This window comes from Prionailurus bengalensis, chromosome E1 (genome assembly GCF_016509475.1).
Source record: "Prionailurus bengalensis isolate Pbe53 chromosome E1, Fcat_Pben_1.1_paternal_pri, whole genome shotgun sequence".
Classification (NCBI taxonomy): Eukaryota; Metazoa; Chordata; class Mammalia; order Carnivora; family Felidae; genus Prionailurus; species Prionailurus bengalensis.
Genome location: NC_057347.1, coordinates 39,568,680 through 39,595,342, shown reverse-complemented (window position 1 = coordinate 39,595,342; position 26,663 = coordinate 39,568,680). Strand labels below are relative to the sequence as shown.

General features: G+C 42.0%; 5 protein-coding genes and 1 long non-coding RNA gene across 6 annotated transcripts in view; 5 read left to right on the top strand and 1 right to left on the bottom strand.

Annotated features, from left to right (window-relative positions):
- Positions 1 to 26,663, bottom strand: part of LOC122485538 — a 116,313-nt gene that overhangs the window by 34,929 nt on the left and 54,721 nt on the right. The window lies entirely within an intron of this gene.
- LOC122485532 (keratin-associated protein 2-3) lies at positions 743 to 1,550 on the top strand. The gene has a single exon (XM_043584412.1). It carries the CDS (start codon positions 817 to 819, stop codon positions 1,216 to 1,218), a length of 402 nt encoding a protein of 133 aa, XP_043440347.1. The 5' UTR covers positions 743 to 816; the 3' UTR covers positions 1,219 to 1,550.
- LOC122485522 (keratin-associated protein 2-3-like) lies at positions 5,595 to 6,706 on the top strand. Its single transcript, XM_043584401.1, has one exon. The coding sequence runs from the start codon at positions 5,625 to 5,627 to the stop codon at positions 6,312 to 6,314; it is 690 nt and encodes a 229-aa protein (XP_043440336.1). The 5' UTR covers positions 5,595 to 5,624; the 3' UTR covers positions 6,315 to 6,706.
- LOC122485531 (keratin-associated protein 2-3-like) lies at positions 10,487 to 11,214 on the top strand. The gene has a single exon (XM_043584411.1). The coding sequence runs from the start codon at positions 10,562 to 10,564 to the stop codon at positions 10,964 to 10,966; it is 405 nt and encodes a 134-aa protein (XP_043440346.1). The 5' UTR covers positions 10,487 to 10,561; the 3' UTR covers positions 10,967 to 11,214.
- LOC122485530 (keratin-associated protein 2-3-like) lies at positions 19,242 to 19,975 on the top strand. The gene has a single exon (XM_043584410.1). It carries the CDS (start codon positions 19,316 to 19,318, stop codon positions 19,718 to 19,720), a length of 405 nt encoding a protein of 134 aa, XP_043440345.1. The 5' UTR covers positions 19,242 to 19,315; the 3' UTR covers positions 19,721 to 19,975.
- Positions 23,565 to 24,485, top strand: LOC122485523 (keratin-associated protein 9-3-like). Its single transcript, XM_043584402.1, has one exon. The coding sequence runs from the start codon at positions 23,580 to 23,582 to the stop codon at positions 24,186 to 24,188; it is 609 nt and encodes a 202-aa protein (XP_043440337.1). The 5' UTR covers positions 23,565 to 23,579; the 3' UTR covers positions 24,189 to 24,485.

Here is a 26,663-nt window from a genome sequence, read left to right as displayed (position 1 = left end):
TTCTCTATAGTCCCTTCCCAGAATCTACACATGCAATGATTAATTCTGAATCAATTATCATGATGATAAAAATTGCAGTGGATCCTTCATGAAAATTTTACAGTCACTGTAGAAGTTGAGTTTGGTTTGGAAGGAAGATGAAGGCATTCCAAGAGAATAGGGAAACAACAACCAGGGCAGGACAGCCCAGATCCTACTGGGGAAGAGCAACCAGACCACAGGTCCAGGGTGCCATGTGGTTCCCCTCTCATCTGAAAACTACAAACCTGCCTCTCCCAGAGTTGTGGTGAGTCCACAGCTCACACGAATGGCCTACACAAGAGTGCTGCTATTAACCTGTTACGGTCAGGGGCATGAGTGAAAATAAGACAGGTCATGTTTGGGTGGTAATTCAGTCCTTGAAGTCCAGGAATAAAATGCTGACTTCAAGGCCAAAGGGCAGAGTAATTAGATACCAATCTCGTTTAGAAAACACATTCTTTTCTCTCTTATGAGTTAGGAATGTTTCAAAAGGAAATTCATCAGAATTGAATCCAATGTCTAGATTTGGTGAGAATAAACAATATGAGAAAACAAAGGAATGTTTGTGGTTGTGTGCATGAATGTGTATAAGGTGAAGTGTTAACAAACATGGTTTACTCAATGCTAAATCCTCACTTAATTGGCCAGAAGATTAACAAGAAATGACCTGTGTCATGGGGGTCATCAGGACCCGGCCAGGGTATATAAAGGCCCCAGAGCAGGAGGGAGGCATTCACACCTGACAACACCCGAATCCTCTCACCCCTCCGACCCAAACCAGCCCCAGACACCACCATGTCCGGCTCCTGCTGCGGCTCCACCTGCTCCTCCCTGGGCTGCGGGGGAGGCTGCTGCCAGCCCTGCTGCTGCCAGCCCTGCTGCTGCCGCGACCCCTGCTGCTGCCGCCCCGTGAGCTGCCAGACCACCGTGTGCCGCCCCGTGACCTGCACCTGCCGCTGCACGCGCCCCATCTGCGAGCCCTGCCGCCGCCCCGTCTGCTGTGACCCCTGCTCCCTGCAGGAGGGCTGCTGCCGCCCCATCAGCTGCTGCCCCACGTCCTGCACGGCCGTGGTCTGCCGCCCCTGCTGCTGGGCCTCCACCTGCTGCCAGCCCATCTCTGTGCAGGCGCCCTGCTGCCGCCCCCCCTGCTGCCAGCCTGCCCCCTGCCGCACCACCTGCAGGACCTCCTGCTGCTGAGACCCCTACCATCCCTAAATAGTAACACACTGGAGCCTAAGCACCTATTCCGCATTTTAAGAAAGTGGAAAGAAAAGGAGATATTTTTCATAAGGTGACAATAGCCATTTTTACATCCTACCAGTTGGATACACAAGCAGATGTCCATCACCACCCTCAGCCAAATACCCAGGTGTCTCCATCAGCAGAAGACACCATGGATGGTAGATCTCTCTTAAAAGTCCTTGGAGTGGACTTTGCAAACCCATCCTGAACTCTGAAGGCTGCCCAAACCCTCCTCATCATCCTTTGTAATGTGCTGCTCACTTATTTTCAATAAACTAATTTTTCCCGTAAACCTCCCTGCTACCTGATTCATTCAGTAGTGCCTGTTTATTAGTGTACATAGCTGAGCAGACAAGGAATAGGAAGAAGGAAGGAAGGAGGACAAGGAAGAAGGAAGACAAGATGGAGAAGGTGAGGAAGACAGAAGAGAAAAGGGAGAGGTGCTAGGAATGGAGTTTTGGAAGGTGCTGCAGGATGGCCAGGCTAGTCCTCAGACTGCTTATGTGGGTAGGCAATCTGTGCACACAAGGTTCTCCAGGGCCTGTCCTTTGCCCAGACGTCCACGTTGATGTCTCGACACCCCCCACTAAGTTTCACTTCAAGTAACACTGAACTCACAGTAACTGGCACATGCCAAGCAGTTCCCTATGTCTTTGCTTTTGTCATATTCTTGCATTTATCTGGAATATTTTTTTCATCTACTCCTACCCTCCACATTCTTCATCCACCTAACACTCAATCATTTCCAAGATTCAGCTCAGTCTTCTCTAACAGTTCTGTCCTAACCCCTCTACCACATAAACACACCTGCACATATTCATGCACTCACAGGCATGCATGTCCGCATACACGTGTACACACACACACACACACACACACACACACACAGGCTAGGTCAGGTGCCCCTAACATGTTCCAAAAGCGATCCTATACTCATCTCCCTCCCCACAAGGCATTGTATTGAGATGATCTATTTTTCTGCCTCCAACAAAGGGGACACAATTAATAATGGCTTCAGTACTGAGCTCAATGTTTAGAATATGGTTGGTACTTGATTTCTATTGAATCAAACAAAATTAGAAGGCAATTGTCTTTATGACAAGAACTCTAAAAGGTAGGTATTTTACTTAAGGCAGAATCCTCAGCATCAGTATAACTTAACTTCTCTGACCTTCAGGTTTCTTCATCTGCCAAATGGGAAAGTTAATTCTCACCAATGTTGGTTGCTAGGAAAGTTAAATGACCTTATGTATGTAAAGTGACTGGCACACAGTATTTACCAAGCACCATTCACTGATAGTCCTTGTTACACACTGGAACATTACTGTATCAAACAGGCTCAAAAGATGTGCTATTTATGACATATCATGTCACTGAAAGTGGGAGAGGATTGAGGGGAAGGCTTCTTGTTTTTTCAAGACAGTCCACATCCATTGGCAGAAACAGATTTCCTAACAAAGCACACTCCTAAGGTTTAGTAAGTATAACAAAGAAGGAAGAAAAAATCCATCAGCAAATTGAAGCTGTCTCAGAATGAAAGGGCTAATGCATAGGAGAGAGCCCTAGCTTACAGGATTTATGAATAAGGGCTTGGCATCAGGAGCAATGGAGATGATACATGTATCTGATGGACTTTTCATTCCACCCTGAACCACCCAAAGAAGGCAAACAACTTAAGCTGTAAGATTACTTGGGTTAGTCTTCCCTGGCTTTAGGAAGATGGTATTTATTAGGCAGAAAAGATATGTATTTGTTAAATTCCAGAAAAAAAATTCCACCCGTTCCCTGATCATCTAGAATTTTTCCATCTAAAACATTCTCTCTTTTCAATGAATGATATCCATTTCTTTTGTCTTCCCCACTGTACAGGTTTTATGATAAACCTAGCCTATGAAGAACATCATGGACAGAAGACTCAGCCCCTTTTACAGCTGAGGAGACTGGCCCTGGCAGAGGACAGGTATTAGCTCTAAGCCCTCTTAGATCTGAATCCCTCTTTGTCTCCCCATCCTCCCCCTGCCCTTTCTCCCTCACTCTTTCCTATCCTCGTGTCTCTTACGATTGGAGGATATTTCAAAGGTCATTTTGCAGAACAGGGAACAGGTATTCTGTTTTCAGAATTTTAAAATCTTCCTAACATCCAGTGGCCCCCAAACTAGCTCCTAACAACACAACCCATGAAACTATGAAGAAGAGGGTGTGTGGTTCACCATCAGAAAAAGTCATCAGCATTGCATACTGTCAGTCCAACCACAAAATCCCACAAATTATCACCATTGTGATTAACATTTACTTACTCCCACCCTTGTGGTTATGCTCTTGCAGAACATCTGGAATTCAAATAACAGGACTAAAAAAGCCCATGTGACAAAGACTAGGGACAATCTGTTGTCCAAAAAGCTTAGGCCTATTAATGTGCAAAGGAGACCACACAGCATAGGACCAGAGGCATCCCACAAAACAAAGGAAAAGCTATTTTTATAGGATTTTGAAGAATGGTAGAGTTTAAGTAAAAACACAAGAATTCACATGAGGACTGGGCTGTCACAAGGACTTACGTCCTCTTTCTTTGAAAACTACATAGTTAAGATAAATGAGGAACCTTGTTTCTGAAAACCTCTGATCTGAAACTCTGCCTCTGGGCTGGATATTGAAGCTGCTTCTCTGTGTTAAGGTGACTAAGATCCTGTCCAGGAAATAGTGGGATCTTCACTTCTTACTGATGTGGCTTCAAATAGCAAAGTTTCTGACAGTCTATGATTTCAGGACACAGAATTTCTTAGTATTCTTTCCTTTTTGTTAGTTAAGAAATGCAGTGAGGTTACAGACATATTTCTATTCCTGACAATTTAGTCACTGTATATATTCTAAGTCAAATAACAATACACTAAACCATAAATCAAGCAAGTTCCCATTATATTTCACTAGATGGGATAGAAGTTTTGATAACTACTACTACCTGTTCACTGGTTTGAAGTAAGAGTTGGAAAAGACTATGTCACTCATCAGTGTTTACACTCAAAGGAAGACCACAGTACTATCTATGCTTTGCCACTCTTATCTGTGTAACTTTAGAGAAATCATTTCACAAACCTGGCCTTCCAAAAACTTTGAAGGACCATGATGGGTCACAAATTCAAAGGCCTTCAAGGACCACAGCTAGGCAGACCACGGAGTGTATTAAAAAATGATTATATCAGGGCACCTGTGGTTCAGTCAGTTGGGCATCCGACTTTAGTTCAGGTTCATGATCTCATGGTTCATGGATTTGAGCCCCACGTCAGACTCTGGGCTGAAAGCTCAGAGCTTGGAGCCTGCTTCAGATTCTGTGTCTCCCTCTCTCTGCCCCTCTCCCACTTGTGCTCTGTCTCTCTCTCAAAAAATGAATAAACATTTTTAAAAAGTTTTTAAATAAACCACACTTTGGAGAAAACTTGGTCTGAGAGTCATCAGCAACCCTTGGATAGTGTCATCCTTAAACTACCTTCCAACTATAAATTATTTTCTATACCCCCATTTTCCTTAGCTGTGGCTGAAAAAGACAAGGTTATTTTATCAGCTACCAGTACATTTAATTCCCCTGGTTTTTTCTGAAGCCAATTTCACACTTCATAAGCAAAAAATCCTCGGCCAACAGACCAAAGTATCTACTATGAAAAGATAACTGGTTCCTTTATAAATATTTTCAACGTGTTTTGTAGAACTCAATACAAGTGCTTATGGTAACACCTAGAAAGAAAGAGCGATCCCAATTTCAATTTTATTTCTAAGACCATACTCAGGGAGGGGCATTCAAAATGCATAATATGAATAAAATCCTCACTTAATTTGAACTTTTTGTCCTATGAAACGTCTTCTGCTTTGATTACTTTATCTGCCTTTGTCTTACCCTCCTAAAATTTGTAATTGCTGTGTGATAAGAATCTACTTGGAACTTAATCTTCTTCTTCCCTTTCCCTCTCCACTCATAAATAGTACTGTTTACATAGTAAGAGTCTTTAGAAGTGACTCTGATTTATAAGCCAAGTGAGTTACTAAACAATATCACACCAGTGGCTCTGGTGATTATTTTCTTACAAGCGAAGTGAAGCACTGTGTTGTTTTCCAGAAGCACTGGACCATTCTTCCCATAGCACAATGAGTACACATCTCCTTTCATGAGTCATTTGGTGTTTTAGAAATTCTTGCTTCATCTCAAGGTCAATCAGAAACCAGGCCTGTGACCTCAGGAACACTACAGTCTTGCACTGAGTCATGGGTGGTGAACAAGACAAACAAGACGAAAGTGTGATGGCGTCAACACTGGATTCTTCACACTTTCAACTTGTCACGTGGCATGGTCTGGAAGGTTTGGTTATTCCATGGGTAATTTCTTGGATGATATAATTCATCAAGTATTCATTTCAAGGAAGAAAGCAGACAGGTGGAAAGGAAAGCATCCTTCCATGATGGGAACTGCTGACTCAGCAACTGAATCCACCAATCTAGAGATCAATGGGCAGCCACAACTCCAGGAAACAACCTGTGTCATGGAGGTCATCAGGACCCGGCCAGGGTATATAAAGGCCCCGAGCAGGAGGGAGGCATTCACACCTGACAACACCCGAATCCTCTCACCCCTCCGACCCAAACCAGCCCCAGACACCACCATGTCCGGCTCCTGCTGCGGCTCCACCTGCTCCTCCCTGGGCTGCGGGGGAGGCTGCTGCCAGCCCTGCTGCTGCCAGCCCTGCTGCTGCCGCGACCCCTGCTGCTGCCGCCCCGTGAGCTGCCAGACCACCGTGTGCCGCCCCGTGACCTGCACCTGCCGCTGCACGCGCCCCATCTGCGAGCCCTGCCGCCGCCCCGTCTGCTGTGACCCCTGCTCCCTGCAGGAGGGCTGCTGCCGCCCCATCAGCTGCTGCCCCACGTCCTGCACGGCCGTGGTCTGCCGCCCCTGCTGCTGGGCCTCCACCTGCTGCCAGCCCATCTCTGTGCAGGCGCCCTGCTGCCGCCCCCCCTGCTGCCAGCCTGCCCCCTGCCGCACCACCTGCAGGACCTCCTGCTGCTGAACCACCCATTGAGAAGCGTTCCCAGGTGTTCAGAAACATGTGAACATTCTTTCCCACCCCAAGGGATCAGATGAGATACGTCCCTTGCAAACTACCTGCTCTTCAACAACTAACAACAGTAGCTGTCTATCCTTTTTCCCACATAATTACCCAGTTAATCCTGGCCCTCTTTGACAATCTTTAGAAACATCCCAGCTTTCCTCATTTGAATTCCTGGCCTGAAAGAAAATGAGTGATCAAAGATCAAAGTTCTTCTTGAATGAAGCTCTATTCCACTGACTCATCATCACATCTCTACTATTTCAAGATGGGATAATTTTCCAGGATATCATTACATTTGTGCTGGGGTTTCACATGGTAAAATAATAAAAATTTTATCTCTGGGAAGCAAACGTGTTTCTCTTTATTGTTTATTAATCTTCAAAAGCTTTTTTTAGCTTAAGGTATGGTATGCAGAATCAGAAGAACCAACGGAAGAAGGATTTTTTCAAGGGCCTTTTTTTTTTTTTTTTTTAGCTTTAGGAACAATTCAGGTGCAAGGTCTATAATTTTAATAGTAGTTCAAATAATACAGAATATCTCATGGGAGGCACCGTCATATCTGAAGTCACAAGTTTTGTGGTGATGCTGAGGAAATAAGACTACAGCGGTTTCTCTAATCATGAACTTGACCCATGAATCATCCCCATACATGTGATAAGGGGGAGGAAGCCTAAGTCAGAGCTATGTTTATACCCTGATTTAGGAAACTGTACCATGATTAATACTAGTTGGTACCTGGGAATGCTGAACCACTGAAGGCCTAGGCTGGAAGAACCACTCTCCCATCTTTCCCAAGGCTCCCCTCCAGCACCACTATGGTCAATTCTTTTTTTAAATGTTTACTTATTTATTTCAAGAGAGAGCTTGATGTGGGTCTTGATCTCACAAACCATGAGATCATGACCTGAGCCAAAATCAAGAGTCAGACGCTTAACTGACTGAGCCACCCAGGTACCCCTGGCCAATTCTGATTATAATAAGGTCACTGCTGCTGGGAAGAGAAGGAAATATGTAGCTTAGCTGGAACAATTCTAAATTAGAACTCCAAATCACTTTACCATTAAAACAATGCCAATGTAGTTGAAAGATTAAACATTAATCCACACTGGATATGCTTTTGTTGTTGTTAAACACTTAGGCTGGTCAGTAAACCAACCACTAGTGTTTTTCTGAGAAATACACATTGAGTTCCCAGCATATAATCTAAAAGGGTTTTTGGAATGTGTTGCTTGTCTGCTTGGGCATATCTACCTGCCCAGAGAGAGGAGGCAAGCCAGGTAAGCTTTGTGAAGGCCTGGAACTTGACTGACTTTGTCCACCACTGGATTCCCACTGACCTGCACCATGTTTGGCACGCAGGATTTTAATCAAAGTTTGCTGAATGACTGAATAAGTTCTACAGGGTTAGAGGAGAGAAAAACATCTTCATCCCTCATTGATTCTCTCCTCATGCTGGACTCATGCATTCTTACAATAAAATAAATAAGCTTTCTCATGAAGGAAAGTACTTTTCTTGAAATACAGTAAAAATTTCTCAACAAGAATCCCATTGTGTTCAAAACATCTGCATACACGATGGTTTTCTCTTTAGTAAGGGTTTGATGGTTTACTGGTAGATGGGCTCACAAATCCAGTTTCTTTCTACATGTTCTTGAACACCATTTTTAAAAGTCTCTAACTACATTGTTTTCCTCCTCTCAGAATTTTCCTGGTTAGCCTTCTAGAAAATTCCTATTCTTATAATATATTCTCAGATGTGGAATGCTTTGTGTACTCCCAAGCTCCTCATTATTATGAGATTGTGTTTGTTTCCCCAGTAACTCCATGCCATGGTTAGCCACGGTGGCTGGTGAAGATCTGGGTAAGCCAGCAAGGGGCTATGCAAGTAGAATGATCAAGAAGGAGGCCTGCACTACAGTCTTCAATCACAGATCTAGAACAGACTTAGTTGTAAAGCAAAAGGTCAGAACCAAGGAAATCCAAAGGCAGAGTCTATAAAATGGCCGTGTGACATGATTTTCCTACAGTCCTGAGAATCACAACAACTGAGAATCACAACTGCTCTGTAAGCAGGAATATGCTCAAGTGTAGTACATGGGGAAACAATGGAGCAAGACACTGGGATAAGACAATGTGGGCCTGGAGGTCACCTTTGGCTGGGATCACTACCTGGGGGCTCTGTTATGCTGGCCGACCACAACCTTCATCCAGATGGTAGGGTAGGGACCAAGGGCAGGCTGCTCCCAAATGGGCCACTTTGGTGTAAACATTATTTTGAGTTAAATCCAATCAAAACCCAACAGATTCAAGAAACATTCTTTACCTCTCCCTCAACTACCTGTCTCTACCAGGAAGAAAGCTATTAACAGAGATTCCTCTTTATCTAAAAAAATTTATCTGCATAATAGGCAACCTTTGCTTCCTAAACATCTCCTCCCATCTTCCTGCTAATGGTCTTTCTCCCCTTTGTATACTCAGACCCTCACCCCTCTCCTTAGCTCATATAAGTATCATGTTGCCTCACTATCTTTGAAATTTCCATAGCTATATGGATTCCCCATAAGTATTCTACTGAATTTTATTTTCTCCTGTTAATCTGTCTCATGTCATTTTTTTTTCTTAGTCCAGGTAGAAGGACCTTAAAGGGTAAATTCTTCTTTCTCAACAGTGGCTTTGTTCATAGTGCTGCATAATCACTCAAATTATGTCCAACTTTGATGTTATCTCCTTATGGTATGTTTTGGAATCTTTAGAAGGCTCTTTGGGAGATAATTCTTTGAATTCCTGAGGATATTGGGAAGACACAGAGTCTTTTCAGATAACTCTAAAAATCAGCCATTTCACAAATACCATTTATTTTAAAAATAAATTCACTGTTAAAATTCCTAAATAAAACAGACATTCCTTAATGACAGGGAATATGGTAACCACAGTTCCATTCTTCAGCTCCTTGGGCTTACTAATAATGTTCCCACAGGTTGTTTTTGCAGTCAGTATTGGCTCCAACAGTAGTAGGTGTATGACCTTAGGCAAGTCACTTCTCTGATCCCTCATGTGTAAAATGAGGAATTCAACAATACCTATCTCATAGGATTATTGTGAAGAGTAAGTTAGTACATTTATTTCTTTTAGCAAAGTACTTAGATACTAGAACTCAATAATACTGGTCATCATGAAGATTAAAAATGAAATTCATCATGGTTTAGAAAGCTTAACTAACAGTAACAGAGAGCAGAACAGTAGTTACCAGAGGCTGGTTTTATATTCTACATTTTGTACATAAGGAACCAGGTAAATGACTTGCCTAAAGTCATATGCCTAATAATGTTGGAGCCAATACTAACGGGGTATGTGAGGGCGGAAGGAGATAATTAAGGAAAAAAAAAAAAAGAAATTACAGTGGTGGTTGCCAGGGACTGAAAAGAAGGGTTCATGGGGAGTTGTGGTTTAATGGGCACAGAATTCAGTTTTGCAAGATGAAAAGAGTTCTAGAGATAGATGGTGCTGATGGTTCACAACAATATGAATGGACTTAATACCCTGACTGTACACTTAAAAATGATAAGATAGTAAATTTTACATTATATGTATTTTACCAAAATTTTAAAAATTGGAAAAACAACCCACTGATAAGATGATAAGATGCATTCCTGTAGCTATAAAAAGTACACAGCAAAACTCTTCTTTTATTCACAGACCATGCCTTTGCAAATAGTCTCACATTACTTTTCTGAACTTGTTTTGTCCAGGAAGCTTAGTGGTAGAAATGGACACTCACAACTTGGGGGATTCACTTCCACTATCAGTAAGTGAACCTAAGGGCATGACAGCTATTCTGTGCTATCGAAACATCAATTGGCAAAACATCACTGAATTCTGAAGATAATTGGAAACTCTGAAGTTAGGGTCATTAAATTCATATTTGAACCATAAATAGCAAAATATAATGGGTTTCCCTCAAATAAGGAAAGCAAATCGTCTTTCATGAGTCCCTGAGCACCTAAAAAAAAATGTCTAGGGAGCTTACTAACTTACCAGTGCCACTTCAGAAAGAATAAACACAAATAAGGCAATCACCTGTGTCATGGAGGTCATCAGGACCCGCTCAGGGTATATAAAGGCCCCAGAGCAGGAGGGAGGCATTCACACCTGACAACACCCGAATCCTCTCACCCCTCCGACCCAAACCAGCCCCAGACACCACCATGTCCGGCTCCTGCTGCGGCTCCACCTGCTCCTCCCTGGGCTGCGGGGGAGGCTGCTGCCAGCCCTGCTGCTGCCAGCCCTGCTGCTGCCGCGACCCCTGCTGCTGCCGCCCCGTGAGCTGCCAGACCACCGTGTGCCGCCCCGTGACCTGCACCTGCCGCTGCACGCGCCCCATCTGCGAGCCCTGCCGCCGCCCCGTCTGCTGTGACCCCTGCTCCCTGCAGGAGGGCTGCTGCCGCCCCATCAGCTGCTGCCCCACGTCCTGCACGGCCGTGGTCTGCCGCCCCTGCTGCTGGGCCTCCACCTGCTGCCAGCCCATCTCTGTGCAGGCGCCCTGCTGCCGCCCCCCCTGCTGCCAGCCTGCCCCCTGCCGTACCACCTGCAGGACCTCCTGCTGCTACTAAGTGCATCATCACTAAGGGTCCCCAGTAGATGGTGTGGGGTCCATTCTGCTCTTAACTTCAAGACAGAACAACATGCCTTTTCCTGAGAAGCCCATTTCTCATCTCTTCAGTCTGGCTCAGAGTAGGCCTTGGAGCCCCCTTTTCAGACTGACTACCGAGGAAGAGTGCCTTGTCCTCTCAGGACCCCAGTCTAACTCCTCAATTATGTCTTCTGTTTTCTAATAAACTTAGTATTTCCAGCATAGAAATCATGGTCTTTGTGATACTTCCTCCCAGTAGGTTCTTTCTGTTTTGTCCAGAGATATTCAAAGCAAGATGCAGAATGATCCTCTCAAATTGTTCTCTGAAATAACCTAACTCTGGGTAGTTTCCTTATTATCCTCGTAAGTGGCATTTATAAGGCATAGTTGCCAAGTGAGAAAAGTGGACATAGCTGTATCTTCATCACATGTGCTCACAATTCCAGACGTGCCAAACATCTGAGAGATGTCCTTTAACAACACCCAGTGAGGAGGCTGCATCTGAGCTGACACACCCACCCCTTGTCCAAGGGTTCATTCACTGACCTGACACCTGTTCTAAGCACAATTTAGGAAACTCAGTATGTTAGACGTGGAAATAACCTTAGGCAACATCTGGCCAAACCCATGTTTTTAAAGCTGAAGAGCGATGAGTAATGGATGATTAAATTAAGTTTCTTCCTAATATAGTTATAATCACTGATGTTTAGAAAAGACCTAGGAGAATGCGAACCCCCTGACATTAAGCCCTTAAGTCAAACACTTCATCTTAATATGGTAGGAGACATGTTCTTCTGCCCAGAAGAACTCAGGTCTTCTCTGGCCAAGAGTAACTGCAGCTTCAGATAATGCGCTCCTTTCTATGCATTAAACATCTCCAGTTATTTTGAATGTTATTTGCGGTGTCAACTCTTGTGGGTATTTAACCCACACTGGCTCTCAAGAGCTGATTATCTTTGTACTCAGCAACTGGGCAGTAATGGCATTTTCCAAGAAAATTAATCAATCACTGTCAATCTTCACCTGTTTGTTGAACATCTATGAATAAGACACTGAGTGGAGACCATCCTGAGGAAACATGAAAGAATAAAAGAATAAAATATGCTTCAAAGAGGTTATAATCCATTTAGGGAGATAAGGTATAAATAAGAAAAAAAAGTCAAGGGGCGCCTGGGTGGCGCAGTCGGTTAAGCGTCCGACTTCAGCCAGGTCACAATTTCGCGGTCCGTGAGTTCGAGCCCCGCGTCGGGCTCTGGGCTGATGGCTCAGAGCCTGGAGCCTGTTTCCGATTCTGTGTCTCCCTCTCTCTCTGCCCCTCCCCCGTTCATGCTCTGTCTCTCTCTGTCCCAAAAATAAATAAACGTTGAAAAAAAAAATTAAAAAAAAAAAGAAAGAAAAAAAAGTCAAACAGTACATAATATAAGCAACATAAATATAGAAGAAATGCCATAAGTAGTTAAAAATAGTTTAAGATTATAAACGTACTAGGAAACGTGATGCAATCGTCTTGTCCCATATTTCAGTTAAAATTAAGCAAGTTGTAAAATATTAAACTATTTTGTGAGAAAAAATGTATTCTGCATCTCTATGTGTGCTTATGCCTAAAACGTATTTAAAACATTATGTGGGAGTGCCTGGATGGCTCAGTTGGTTAAGTGACTGACTCTTGATTTTGGCTCAGGTCATGATCTCATGGTTTGTGGGGTCGAGCCCTGCACTGGGCTCTGAGCTGGTGGCGTGGAGCCTGCTTGGGATTCTCTCTCTCCCTCTCTCTCCGTGTCCCTCCCCAACTCACATGTGCACTCTTTCTCTCTCTCTCAAAATAAATAAACATTAAAAGAAAAATTTTAAAAATAAAATAAACAAAATGCAACAAAATCTAAGAGTAATTGGGGATAATACTCATTTTCTTCTTGGTATTTTTCTTAATTATATCATTTAAAATGAACATATATTTTATTTTTAGTGGAATGTACTATCCAAAACCTGTATTTATTTTGGGAAAAACATTTAAACCTTACTCTTGATTGTGCTCTGCTTTTAAAAACCTACCTATGAGAATCTAAGTGGATTTAAAGCAGATAATTACACAGCAGCCAACTGTACTCATATGAAGTATTTTATTATCTATAGAAGAGTGTACCACTATGCTATATATAGTGGACTTCTCTGATACCTCCAAACTCTGATCAAATTATTAAACACTGATTGGCACAAAAACAGACACATAGACCAATGGAACAGAATAGAAACCCCAGAACTAGACCCACAAACGTATGGCCAACTCATCTTTGACAAAGCAGGAAAGAACATCCAATGGAAAAAAGACAGCCTCTTTAACAAATGGTGCTGGGAGAACTGGACAGCAACATGCAGAAGGTTGAAACTAGACCACTTTCTCACACCATTCACAAAAATAAACTCAAAATGGATAAAGGACCTAAATGTGAGACAGGAAACCATCAAAACCTTAGAGGAGAAAGCAGGAAAAGACCTCTCTGACCTCAGCCGTAGCAATCTCTTACTCGACACATCCCCAAAGGCAAGGGAATTAAAAGCAAAAGTGAATTACTGGGACCTTATGAAAATAAAAAGCTTCTGCACAGCAAAGGAAACAACCAACAAAACTAAAAGGCAACCAACGGAATGGGAAAATATATTTGCAAATGACATATCGGACAAAGGGCTAGTATCCAAAATCTATAAAGAGCTCACCAAACTCCACACCCGAAAAACAAATAACCCAGTGAAGAAATGGGCAGAAAACATGAATAGACACTTCTCTAAAGAAGACATCCAGATGGCCAACAGGCACATGAAAAGATGTTCAGCGTCGCTCCTTATCAGGGAAATACAAATCAAAACCACACTCAGGTATCACCTCACGCCAGTCAGAGTGGCCAAAATGAACAAATCAGGAGACTATAGATGCTGGAGAGGATGTGGAGAAACGGGAACCCTCTTGCACTGTTGGTGGGAATGCAAACTGGTGCAGCCGCTCTGGAAAGCAGTGTGGAGGTTCCTCAGAAAATTAAAAATAGACCTACCCTATGACCCAGCAATAGCACTGCTAGGAATTTATCTAAGGGATACAGGAGTACTGATGCATAGGGGCACTTGTACCCCAATGTTCATAGCAGCACTCTCAACAATAGCCAAATTATGGAAAGAGCCTAAATGTCCATCAACTGATGAATGGATAAAGAAATTGTAGTTTGTATACACAACGGAATATTACGTGGCAATGAGAAAAAATGAAATACGGCCTTTTGTAGCAACGTGTATGGAACTGGAGAGTGTGATGCTAAGTGAAATAAGCCATACAGAGAAAGACAGATACCATATGGTTTCACTCTTATGTGGATCCTGAGAAAGTTAACAGGAACCCATGGGGAAGGGGAAGGAAAAAAAAAAAAAAAGAGGTTAGAGTGGGAGAGAGCCAAAGCATAAGGGACTGTTAAAAACTGAGAACAAACTGAGGGTTGATGGGGGGTGGGAGGGAGGGGAGGGTGGGTGATGGGTATTGAGGAGGGCACCTTTTGGGATGAGCACTGGGTGTTGTATGGAAACCAATTGGTCAATAAATTTCATATATATATATAAAAAAAAATTATTAAACACTGATTCATATTTTAACTTTTCAGGATCATCTCAATTGCATAAAATAAGGTATGCAATTTGATATGTTCCAAATTAAGAACTTTAAAAAACTGTTAGCTGTTTCAAATTATAGGTGTTATTACTTTTCTCCATTTGTATGAAGAATTGATAATTAAGAACATAATGGGGCGCCTGGGTGGCGCAGTCGGTTAAGCGTCCGACTTCAGCCAGGTCACGATCTCGCGGTCTGCGAGTTCGAGCCCCGCGTCAGGCTCTGGGCTGATGGCTCAGAGCCTGGAGCCTGTTTCTGATTCTGTGTCTCCCTCTCTCTCTGCCCCTCCCCCGTTCATGCTCTGTCTCTCTCTGTCCCAAAAATAAATAAACGTTGAAAAAAAAAAAAAAAAAAAAAAAAAAAGAACATAAGACACTATTTTCCATGTTAAAATTTGTTCATAACGTTATTGTTGAATGATAGTGTTAAATAAAGCCCTAGCATTAGTAATACAAAATACGTTGCCCATCACCACCAGGAACCTGTCTAAATCAGTTTTAAGGCTTTTTTTAAAAAGGATGTTTTTCTAAGAACTCACTGTGTGATGCAAAGACTGTGGGGTTCTCGGTAAGGTTCAGGCCACAAATCCGACACATATTCTCCTTATAGTTTCTTCAACAATAACCTAACTCCCCTTCCCAGAAATTGGTGTTCAAAAGAGGGAGCTGTATAACTCCCTTCCAGGTATTTTTATTTTATTTAATGTTATTAGTGAAACTCTCCACTGGATAATCTTATTTAGTGTATAGTCTGTGGTTACTCGGCAGAGAAAGCCATTTGCCATATATGTTCATCTTTATTCTAAGTTCAAAATTTAGAGTTTACAAGGCACCCACATAACGGGACTTTTTAAAATATATTTATTTACTTAACAAACACAAGGCAGTTGCTAAGTGCCAGGCACTGTTCTTAGTGCTTACAAATATTAGCTTATTTACTGTTCACAACAACCTGGGTGTGTACTATCATTACTCATGGCCCAAGGACACACAGCCAGTAAATGGCAAAGTTTTCAATGAATGTTGTCTGATTTTAGAATAAGTAGCATTAAAAAAATACCATAGGACTTGCCACCAATGTCAAATCACAGAGCTCTGTGGCACGAATTACAGAAACACAACCCCTATTTTCTCTGCCTAGAGATGAAGTTTATGGGCTGAGGATGAGCATCTTAGACTGAATAGCACCAGAACTGCTTATTGAGGGACTCATGCACTCTTTGTGGATCTTTACGAAGAGGAAAAAAAAAATCTCTTTGGAACAATTTTGAATCAGAAGTGTTCAGAGTAGGGGTGCATGGGTGGCTCAGTCAGCTGTGTCTGACTCTTGATATTGGCTCAGGTCATGACCTCATGGCTCATGAGATCGAGCCCCGTGTCAGACTCTGTGCTGATAGCACAGACCCTGCTTGGGATTCTCTCTCTCTCTGCCCCTCCCCCACTCATGTGTGCTTTTGCTCGCGTGCTCTCTCTCTCAAAATAAATAAACATTAAAAAAAAGAAATGTTTAGAGAAATTAGTCTTGTTAACTAAGTTGAGGTTTATGTATCTCTCAAAGAGGCCCCCATTGCACAAAATGTTATCATCATGAATACCCCCAACAACATGAAAAGTTGACTGAGACAGTATGGCTTGAAAAGAGCTAAGCATAAGTAACGAAAGTAAAAATCAGCAAGTGGGACTACATTGAACTAACAAGCTTCTGCAGAGCAAAAGAAACAATGAACAAAATGGAAAGGCAAATGGGAGAAAGCATTTGCAAACCAAGTATATATCCAATAAGGGGTTAATATCCAGAATACGCAAGGAACTCTATAACCCAATAATAAAAACAAAAACAGAAAGCAAAACAAACAAACAAAAAAAAACAATTTGATTGAAAAATAGGCAGAGGACCTGAACAGACATTTTCCCAAAGAAAACATACAGATGGCCAACAGAGTGCTTGACATCAGCAATCATCAGGGAAATGCAAATCAAAACCACAATGAGGTATCACCTCAACCTGTTAGAATGGCTAATATCAAAAAGATAAGAGAGAACAAATACTGGTGAGGGAGAAAAGCGAACCCTGGTGCACTGTTGGTGAGAATATAGTTTGGCACAGCTACAGTGGAAAAGGGTACAGAGATTCCTCAAAGAATTAGAAATAGAACTACCATATGACCCAGCAATCCCACTTCAGGGTATACATCCGAAGGACATAAATTCATGATCTCAAAGAGGTATCTGCACTCCCATGTTCACTAAAGTATTAGTTCACAATAACCAGGGTATTAAAACAACCTAAATGTCCAATGACACATAAATGGATAAAAAAATGTGATTATATGTGTATACACAGAGAGCATACATATATATGAATGATATATATGATGCATGTGTGTATTCCAAGAGAAGTCTTGCAATAGTTGTGTTTTGCATATATATTTATATAAATATATGTAAATATATAAATATATATGTAAGTATATAAATATATATGTAAGTATATAAATATATATGTAAGTATATAAATATATATGTAAATATGTATGTAAGTATATGTAAATATATATAAATATATATATAAATATATATATAGTGAAGTATTAACCATAAAAAAAGACTAAAACCTTGCCAATTCCAACAACACGGATGGACCTTGAGGAACTATACTGAGTGCAGTAAATCATAAAAACACAAATATTGCATGATGTCACTTATATTTGGAGTCAAAAATATCGAACTCATACAGAGTAGAAAAGTGGTTGTCAGGGGCTGAGAGGTAGGAGAAATGGGAAGATTTTGGTCAAAGGATATAAATTGTCCGTTATAAGATGAATAATTTCCAGGGATCTAATGTACAGCACGGAGACTACAGTTAATAATATATTGTATATTTGAAAGCTGCTAGGAGATGGGGCGCCTGGGTGGCTCAGTTGGTTGAGCATCCGACTTCGGCTCAGGTCATGATCTCACGGTCTGCGAGTTCAAGCCCCGCGTCGGGCTCTGTGCTGACAGCTCAGAGCCTGGAGCCTGCTTCCAATTCTGGGTCTCCCTCTCTCTCTGACCCTCCCCCGTTCATTCTCTGTCTCTCTCTGTCTCAAAAAAAATAAACATTAAAAAAAAATTTTTTTTAAATAAAAAAAAAAGCTGCTAGTAGAGTAGGGCTCTAATGTTCTCACCATGAAAACAATAATAAGATGATAATTATGCAAGGTGGGAGAAGGATGTGTAGCCTTACTGCAGCAAGCACTGTGCAATATATACATGCATCACGTCATCACAATGCACACTTGAAGCTTACACTATGTTGTAGGTCACTTTTATCTCAATGAAGCTGGGAAAAAGAACAAAAAAAGGGCAGAATACACAAGTTTTTATCTAGGCTCTGGTTACTGCTTTGAAAAAAATCATGTGTCTATGGACCAGAGAAAGAACGTGAAACATGAGAGAGTCGAATGTCCTCATGATGAGACTGTGCTTCATTTCTCCCTCCTCTGTTTCCCCGATTATGACTATATGTTCAGTCGGTTTACATTCCTTTTAAGGTTTTGAAATTACGTTCAAAATTCCACTTGGGGAGCTTTAGCTCCTGGGGCCTGAGGCACATTCTTCTGAACGATGGGAATGATCCTAAGTGACCCAAAACCCTATCTGGTGCATAGCAACAGGAGAAAAGCTGTAAAGTAATGAGACTGTTCCCCCCATGCATTTCCCCAAACGCTTCTGGTGACCCTTCCCTAAGAAGCATGTCCCTCACATTTCCAGCAGTGCTGCCACCGAACAGCTGGGCAGCCTCCCACATACCTCCTCTGATCAATGTGTTGTGTATGTCTGTAATGCTGGTTAAAAACCTCCATCTTGTCACTTCTTAGTCACAGTACCCATGTCAAGGTATATTAAGAAAAAACTTCCCATTATATGATTCTTTAGCTTACACACAAGAAAGGCAAATATAGAAAATGTCATGTGTCAGAGATGAAAAATCAACATGCTATGAGCAGAAGGCCCATAGCTGCTCAAAGCTGAGCTGAAGAAAAAAATGGAAGGCAGCCTTGGGTGTTTTATTCCAATACTTACTTGATTTACAAAAATAACCTTTTATCTTTCCCATACAAATATCAGAGCTACAGTCTTATTCAAAGTACATGCATTCCATTGTATCAAGTGATATGTAAATAAAGTCCCAAGGAGTCCACATGTGAAGACATGTCTAACACCCGTCTGATTAACATGTAGGTTTCTCAGGGCATCTCCTAGGGGTCAAGGACAGGATCCACTCAGTTCTCTAGAAACCACTGTATGTTTAATTTCTTTCATTTCTTTTAAAACTTGCGGTTCCTTTAGGACCATTTTTCCCAGGATTCATCAGGTGCTATCTACCCAAAATAAGCATCAAGAGTTGCTATCACCTCAAATGACTGAGTGCTTAGATTTTGATGATGAACAGCATGAATATACCCATATTTAGGAATGCAACAGAGTTCTTTAATGAGATCATGAGTATGTCACAAGCAATGCAATCATTAGTCAAAACAAAACTGTACTCAATTGGCCAAAAGATAAATGGGGGTGGGGGTCATCAGGACCCACTCAGGGTATATAAAGGCCCCAGAGCAGGAGGGAGGCATTCACACCTGACAACACCCGAATCCTCTCACCCCTCCGACCCAAACCAGCCCCAGACACCACCATGTCCGGCTCCTGCTGCGGCTCCACCTGCTCCTCCCTGGGCTGCGGGGGAGGCTGCTGCCAGCCCTGCTGCTGCCAGCCCTGCTGCTGCCGCGACCCCTGCTGCTGCCGCCCCGTGAGCTGCCAGACCACCGTGTGCCGCCCCGTGACCTGCACCTGCCGCTGCACGCGCCCCATCTGCGAGCCCTGCCGCCGCCCCGTCTGCTGTGACCCCTGCTCCCTGCAGGAGGGCTGCTGCCGCCCCATCAGCTGCTGCCCCACGTCCTGCACGGCCGTGGTCTGCCGCCCCTGCTGCTGGGCCTCCACCTGCTGCCAGCCCATCTCTGTGCAGGCGCCCTGCTGCCGCCCCCCCTGCTGCCAGCCTGCCCCCTGCCGCACCACCTGCAGGACCTCCTGCTGCAACTAAGTGCAGGGTCTAGAACAAGCAATCAACCTTCTGAAAGAGTCATACTCCTTTCTCTACCTAAGAAACCTCCTGCCCTAAACCATCAAGACCCCAAGTCAACCAGGGTTTGAATGGAGATCCAGGCTTACCTGTTAAGACTTGGGGTGTTCTCAAGTCTTTGTAACAGTATCAACTCCCTTCTTCCCACCTTAGATCTTAGGTCTTGTGGCATGTTTGTTTTCTAATAAACTTCTCTTCTTTGGCCTAGCAAACCCATATTTGGTTTTTCTTATTTATTTGAACGTTTTTCACTAATTTTAAATATAACGAAATGTACTGCCTACCATCTGCAAGTCACAGACTGTATGGTATACAATAGAAATTAAAGTGAGTTAAAAATATTCCCCTCTTCAAGAAACTTCTAGGGAGATAAATGAAATTCACGATAATGCACCTAAAAATTAGAAAATGAAAAAAAAAAGTACAACATACCTCAGTGTGTCAAAATATCACTACTGACTGGGGAGAACAAGAAAGACCAAAAAGGAAGCTAGCATTTTACAGAAGTTAAGATTTCAGCATGCAGATCTAAAGGAAGATGTCATTTTCACTGGTAACGGTATGCACTAAGGTATAGAAAGAGGGCTTGTTCAGAGGATACTTTGGCTGGGAACACAGGATACATGTAGAATAACAGCGGAAGATAAATTTGGGAAGTGTGTGTGCTTTGAATAGTAACCAAAGTAGTATGCCCTTAATGCAGTAAATACTAAGGAGTTGTTGAAACCCTTGGGGCAACTGAATGGCATGACAGGCATTGGGCATCAGGATGATTCCTATGGTAGTTGTTTATCAAAAAGGAAGGCCAGGGGCGCCTGGGTGGCGCAGTCGGTTAAGCGTCCGACTTCAGCCAGGTCACGATCTCGCGGTCCGTGAGTTCGAGCCCCGCGTCAGGCTCTAGGCTGATGGCTCGGAGCCTGGAGCCTGTTTCTGATTCTGTGTCTCCCTCTCTCTCTGCCCCTCCCCCATTCACGCTCTGTCTCTCTCTGTCCCAAAAATAAATAAAAAACGTTGAAAAAAAAATTAAAAAAAAAAAAAGGAAGGCCAAAGGCTAGACAATATAATGGCTATACAGAAACAAGTCAAGAGGCCACTGAACTGGTCCAAGTGATACACAGTACGAGCTGAACTAGGATGATAGCCATGGAATAAAGAAGACATAAAGAGTATGTCAGACATAGAAACCCAGAATGCATATTACCTAATATGAATGTGGGAAACAAAAAACAATTAAGAATCAAATGTGTTATTGCAGCTCTAGGGAAAACTCCTCTGATCAGAAGACACTTAAAAGAATCTTAACATATTTATACTTATTTACTGTGTGTTTAAAGTTACTACTCCATAGCATTTCTGCCTGTAGCTACTATTTCTATTCTTGGACTATTATAGAACATTTTTTGAAAAAGGAGACAAAGAGGGTTTGTTTGTTTTTTAATGTTTATTTACTTATTTTGAGAGAGAGAGAGCACAGGCAAGGGGCAGAGATAGAATGAGGGACAGAGAGAATCCCAAGTAGGATCCATGCTGTCAGCACAGAGCCCAATGTGGGGCTCAATTCCACGACCCTGAGATCATGACCCAACCTGAAATCAAGAGTCAAAAACTTAACCAATTGAGCCATCCAGGCACCCTGAGACAAAGAGTTTTAAGAATTAATTGCTTCTGGAAAATAGCATTGTATAAAATAAAGTAAAACAGCTATAACTGATGTAGGAAGGAGAGACAGGAGTTTTATACCCTGCTCTGCTGGCTGTGTACTGTCTGACTAAAGCAAGTCATTAAAATTTCCAAAAGGCAGCCACTCCTAGACTCAGTAGTATTCTAACATCAGCAAATGCTGAAAGGAAATACAAACCAGTCTGGGGGCACCTGGGGGCTCAGTTGGTTAAGTGTCCCACTCTCGATTTCAGCTCAGGTCATGATCTCACAGTTCACGAGATCAAACCCCTCATTGGGCTCTGCACTCACAATGCAGAGCCTTCTGGGGATTCTCTTTCTCTTTCCCTCTGCCCCTCACCTGCTTGTGCTCATAGGCCTCTCCCTCTCTTTCTCTCTCAGAATAAATAAACACTTTCAAAAAAGCAGTCTGTATCACAACATCAGTGTTCCAATTTAAAACTATGAGGATGGATAGTAATATATTTGACTCTTTTCCTTGATTCAGCCCCCCTATCAGTATTATAATGATTCATAAACTAGAGCAAGATATGAAGCAGACAGACTGAATCTGGCTTTCTGCACAACCCTTTAGTGCTCTGGATAAAATATGATGACTTAATAAACATTTGCTATTTATAAAAACAATGATGTCAGTACCTATACAATTAAATGTTTGGACAGATGATTTACTAAGTTTTTGATCTCTGACATTTGAGGATTCCTTCAACCATTTTTCAACTTCATACCTACAGTCATGGTTATCACATGACATGAACATCTTTCTTGACACTGGCATGAATCACATTCTAATGTAATTCTCTTGCTGTACAAACCAATACCTCCATCTCATAAAAAGCTAACTATATGTTAGTTTTTATTCAAGATGTGATGTTTTTATTCAAGATTGGAAGGAAGGGACAAACCTACCACAAATAACAATAATAGGGTCTTTGGCCACCACTTTTTTTTTCATTCCCCCAATATAACCCTAAACAGCAAATGGAAAATGATATTCTTTATTTTGGCAACCACCAAAATTATTTCAAATTTGTTTTGCTGAAATTTATACCCAGTTCTCTGGCTGTGTACTGTGCAAATGGAGCAAGTCACTAACTTCTCCAAAATATAGCCATTCCTAGACTCAACAGTATTCTAACATCAACTCATGCTGAGGGGAAATTAAAAGTGGTCCATACCACAACAACAACCATTTACACTTATACCTTAAGTGCAAAGTACACTTAATCTCTTTTCACTTATACCTATTGAATGATATTTGACCATCCATTTCCTACCTTGCCTTATAAACACTGTGATCTAGAAGAAGCATTTCTTAACTTCTACTTTTTCTCTTAGTGATTCCCCTTCATAAATTGGATTGTCATGCTCTTTGGTCTAACATCCTTTCATAGGACACAGGGTGTAGTTACATAAAATGACATAAACTGAAAACAAATCCCACCTTTGAGAAATAAATACAGTCTAGATAATCCACAGACCAGTGATTTTTATCTTTCATAGAAAAATATAAATTACACTTAAAATTTTGTGGGATATTTTCCTAATTGCTGGTTATCAATTTTAGCCCTTCTTTTAAATTCAGGCTAATAAAATATCCACAGTAAGTTGCAATGGAACAGTTTTTGTTCTATGTATCCTCCTGAGTGGTGTTTTCTCAAGTATGAATGTGTGGAGTTCAGGAGAGATCACTGAAATTGGAGACCATTTTCTGGAAACTAAATGCATTTCTATTAATGTGAAGTTTATCAGAGTTTCTATCTGCCTGATTATAGAGACTATAATCTGATTAATCATATATAATGGAAAATAGTCTTACATAAATAGCAGTCAATTGTTAACATTTTTTTCCGGAGACTTGAATTTTGGTAAATATGACCCCCAAATTGTGTCATCTTATCAGTGAGAGTCACTCGGTCAGGTGATGTGACCATAAATGCAGAATGGAAGCTGAGACTTGAGGAAAAATTACAGCATTGTGTGGAAATGAAACAACAACATTTCTACCAAGGATGGACACGTTTAGTGAGTATTAGCTTAGCAATAAAGGAAAAACTAATTTGGGGATGTAGTTAAAATAACAGTATTTGAACAATCAAAGGGCTCTGGAAAAGCTTGTTTAAGGAGTAACAGGATAAAAATGCTGTCCATCACAAAACAGGAACTGGCCAAGGCCTATAAAAGGCCCAACGTGGAAGTGACCAGCAAAACACAAAAAACTTCTCTTAGCAACCCAACTCTCAGCCCAGCTCCTGACACCATGGCCTGCTGCTCCACTAGCTTCTGTGGATTTCCCACCTGCTCCACCAGCGGGAACTGTGGCTCCAGCTGCTGCCGGCCCAACTGCTGCCAGAACAGCTGCTGCCAGCCCAGCTGCTGCCAGAACAGCTGCTGCCAGCCCAGCTGCTGCCAGAACAGCTGCTGCCAGCCCAGCTGCTGCCAGAACAGCTGCTGCGGGACCGGCTGTGGCACTGGTGGCGGCCAGGAGGGTGGCTGCGGAGCCGTGAGCTGCCGCGTCAGGTGGTGCCGCCCTGACTGCCGCGTGGAGGACACCTGCCTGCCCCCCTGCTGTGTGGTGAGCTGCATACCCCCCACCTGCTGCCAGCTGCACCACGCCCAGGCCTCCTGCTGCCGCCCGTCCTACTGTGGACAGTCCTGCTGCCGCCCTGCCTGCTGCTGCTACTGCTGCCAGCCCAGCTGCTGCCAGCCCACCTGCTGTGAGCCCACCTCCTGCCAGTCCACCTGTTGAAAATCTCTTTCGAAAGGAATCCTAAGAAATTGGCACTTCACAATGAGGCAATGTAGAGTCCCGATGAACTTCTGAGCTTCAATACTCATAACACAGCTTGCAAATGGCTACAAAATTTCCTAAGATGTAAATTAATTTATAATCGAAAACCAAAAATACTTCATAAACCTGGACACGAACAGAAGTCCTACAAGGTTAAGAGGAATGTATAAAACTTTTACTATAAATACCACCTGAAATAGTTCAACAGCTCATTGGATTTGGGATTTAATAAAATTTTTATTCTTCAATGACAAAGTCATTGTTGGAGCTTTCTTTTCTTTGGAATTTGTTATTGATATTGGGGTATTTGGATTTTTCAAAATCTCAGTAACTGTGGTATGGCACTATGGTGTTTTTTTATTTTTCCCTTTTTTAAAGGTCTTTAAAAAATGGTTTTCCTTTGTTTTACCATTAAATGGTCCAATATTCTACAGCCAAAATCTATGGTAAAGGAATATATCAGTATTAAGGAACTATTCTCCGAGATCCTCACATGTGCAAATTGACAGGCTAGGTGTTCCAGAAGATCAATTTTACAAAAAGGAATTTTTATGTTATTTAGTTTCTTGAGATATTGCCAAATTTATTCACTTCCTTCATATACAATTCTGTGTAGAAGTCTTTCAACTATCTGGGATATAAAAGGATAATACCTAATTGGAAAGACAGGAAGCATAAGATTTCAAAGTACTAGCATAAGATATAAAGACATCTCAAGTTCTAATCCCCACTGTGTAACTAAGAACCCAAGCATTCTTATTTTTTTTAAGTTTATTTATTTATTTTGAGAGGGAGAGAGAGCGGGGGAGAGAGGAGAGAGAGAGAAAATCCCATGCAGGCTCTATACTGTCAGTGCAGAACCCCATGTGGAGCTCAAACCCAGACACTATGACAGCATGACATGAGCTGAAACCAAGGGTTGCAGGCTTAACCAACTGAGCCACTTAGGAGCCCCGGACCCATGGATTCTGGAGCAAGGCCCTTCACCCGCCTGGGCACCAGGTTAGAAAAACTGGAAAAGAAAAGAATTGACATTCATTGCTTACAGCTTCTCTCCCAGGCACAGGATGGATTATTTCCTAAACAGGTGATACACTGACAATTAGTCTTCAGACGCCCAATGAGGAAAAATTATTCAATGGTCAAGTAATGTTGCATGCATTTGCACCATGTTGAAGGTTTATAAAACACATCAGAATATTAAAGAAAGCTCTATAACTATTACTCCCAAACTGATTTAGTTGGGGAATACTCCATTCATTACCAACTAGCATCCTATAACACTAGTGTTCCTCAAAATATACTTTGGAAAATGATGAAAGGGAATTTCAACTGGTGCTTCTACAACATCTATACAATTCGTTCATGTACCGTGAACTAGAAAATAAATATTCATCACAAGAATGGATTTAAACGAGCATGATACTGGCATACACTGTGCCCATTCTTATTCTAATCTCCAGAGAAAGTTCTAGAATGAAGCAAGGATCAAATAAAAAATACATAATAAGAACTTCCATTTTGACGGATAAAATCTTTGATTATAAAATCAAAGTGGTAAATCACTGGCTGGAGAGAAAGGGGGAATGGGGAGTAATTACTAAAGATTATCAGGTGGTATTCTCGGTGATGAAAAAGGTTTTAAACTAGACAGAGGAATGGTAGCTGCATAACAAGGTGAATGCACTAAAGGCCACTCAACTGTACATTTTAAAATGGTTTAGTGTATATTATGTGAATTTCACCTCGATTTAAAAAGTAAGTAAGTCAGGGGCACCTGGGTGGCTCAGCTGGCTCAGCATCCAACTTCGGCTCAGGTCATGATCTCATGGTTTGTGAGTTTGAGTCCCACGTTGGGCTCTCTGCTTCAGCATCCTCATGCCTGCTTCAGATCCTCTGTCTCCCTCTCTCTCTGCCCCTCCCCTCCTCAAATATAAATAAACACTTAAAAAAAAGAAAAAGAAGTAAGTCAAAGGGATGGGGTCTTCACTAGCACAACCTTACCAGAATTAGAAAAAGGCATCACCTTTAGGTAGAAACAGTTTGAAGAATACACAGCTTACTGAGCATACATCGTCTTTATATGAAAAAGATTCTCCTTCTTCTGAGTGGACAGAGCCTCCCCCATCAGGGCACAATCCACACATTCATACACAATGTGTCTAAAACATGTTTAATGCTCGATGTCCCTCAAATACCACTCTCTTGTCTTTCAATGGGTTAGGATGTACTTACTTTTACTTAGAATGGCTTTATCTCAAAGCACCAAAAGAGCCAGGTTGGCATTCAGAAGAGAAAAAGATCTTATTACTTGATTTAGAGTAAAAAGTTGGGGATGTTCAACTGGTTCCTATATCAACCATGTCTTATCACTCAGGAATCTATGGCAGATGCAACTGAACTAGAGAACTAGTAAAATGGAGCTTAAGGAAT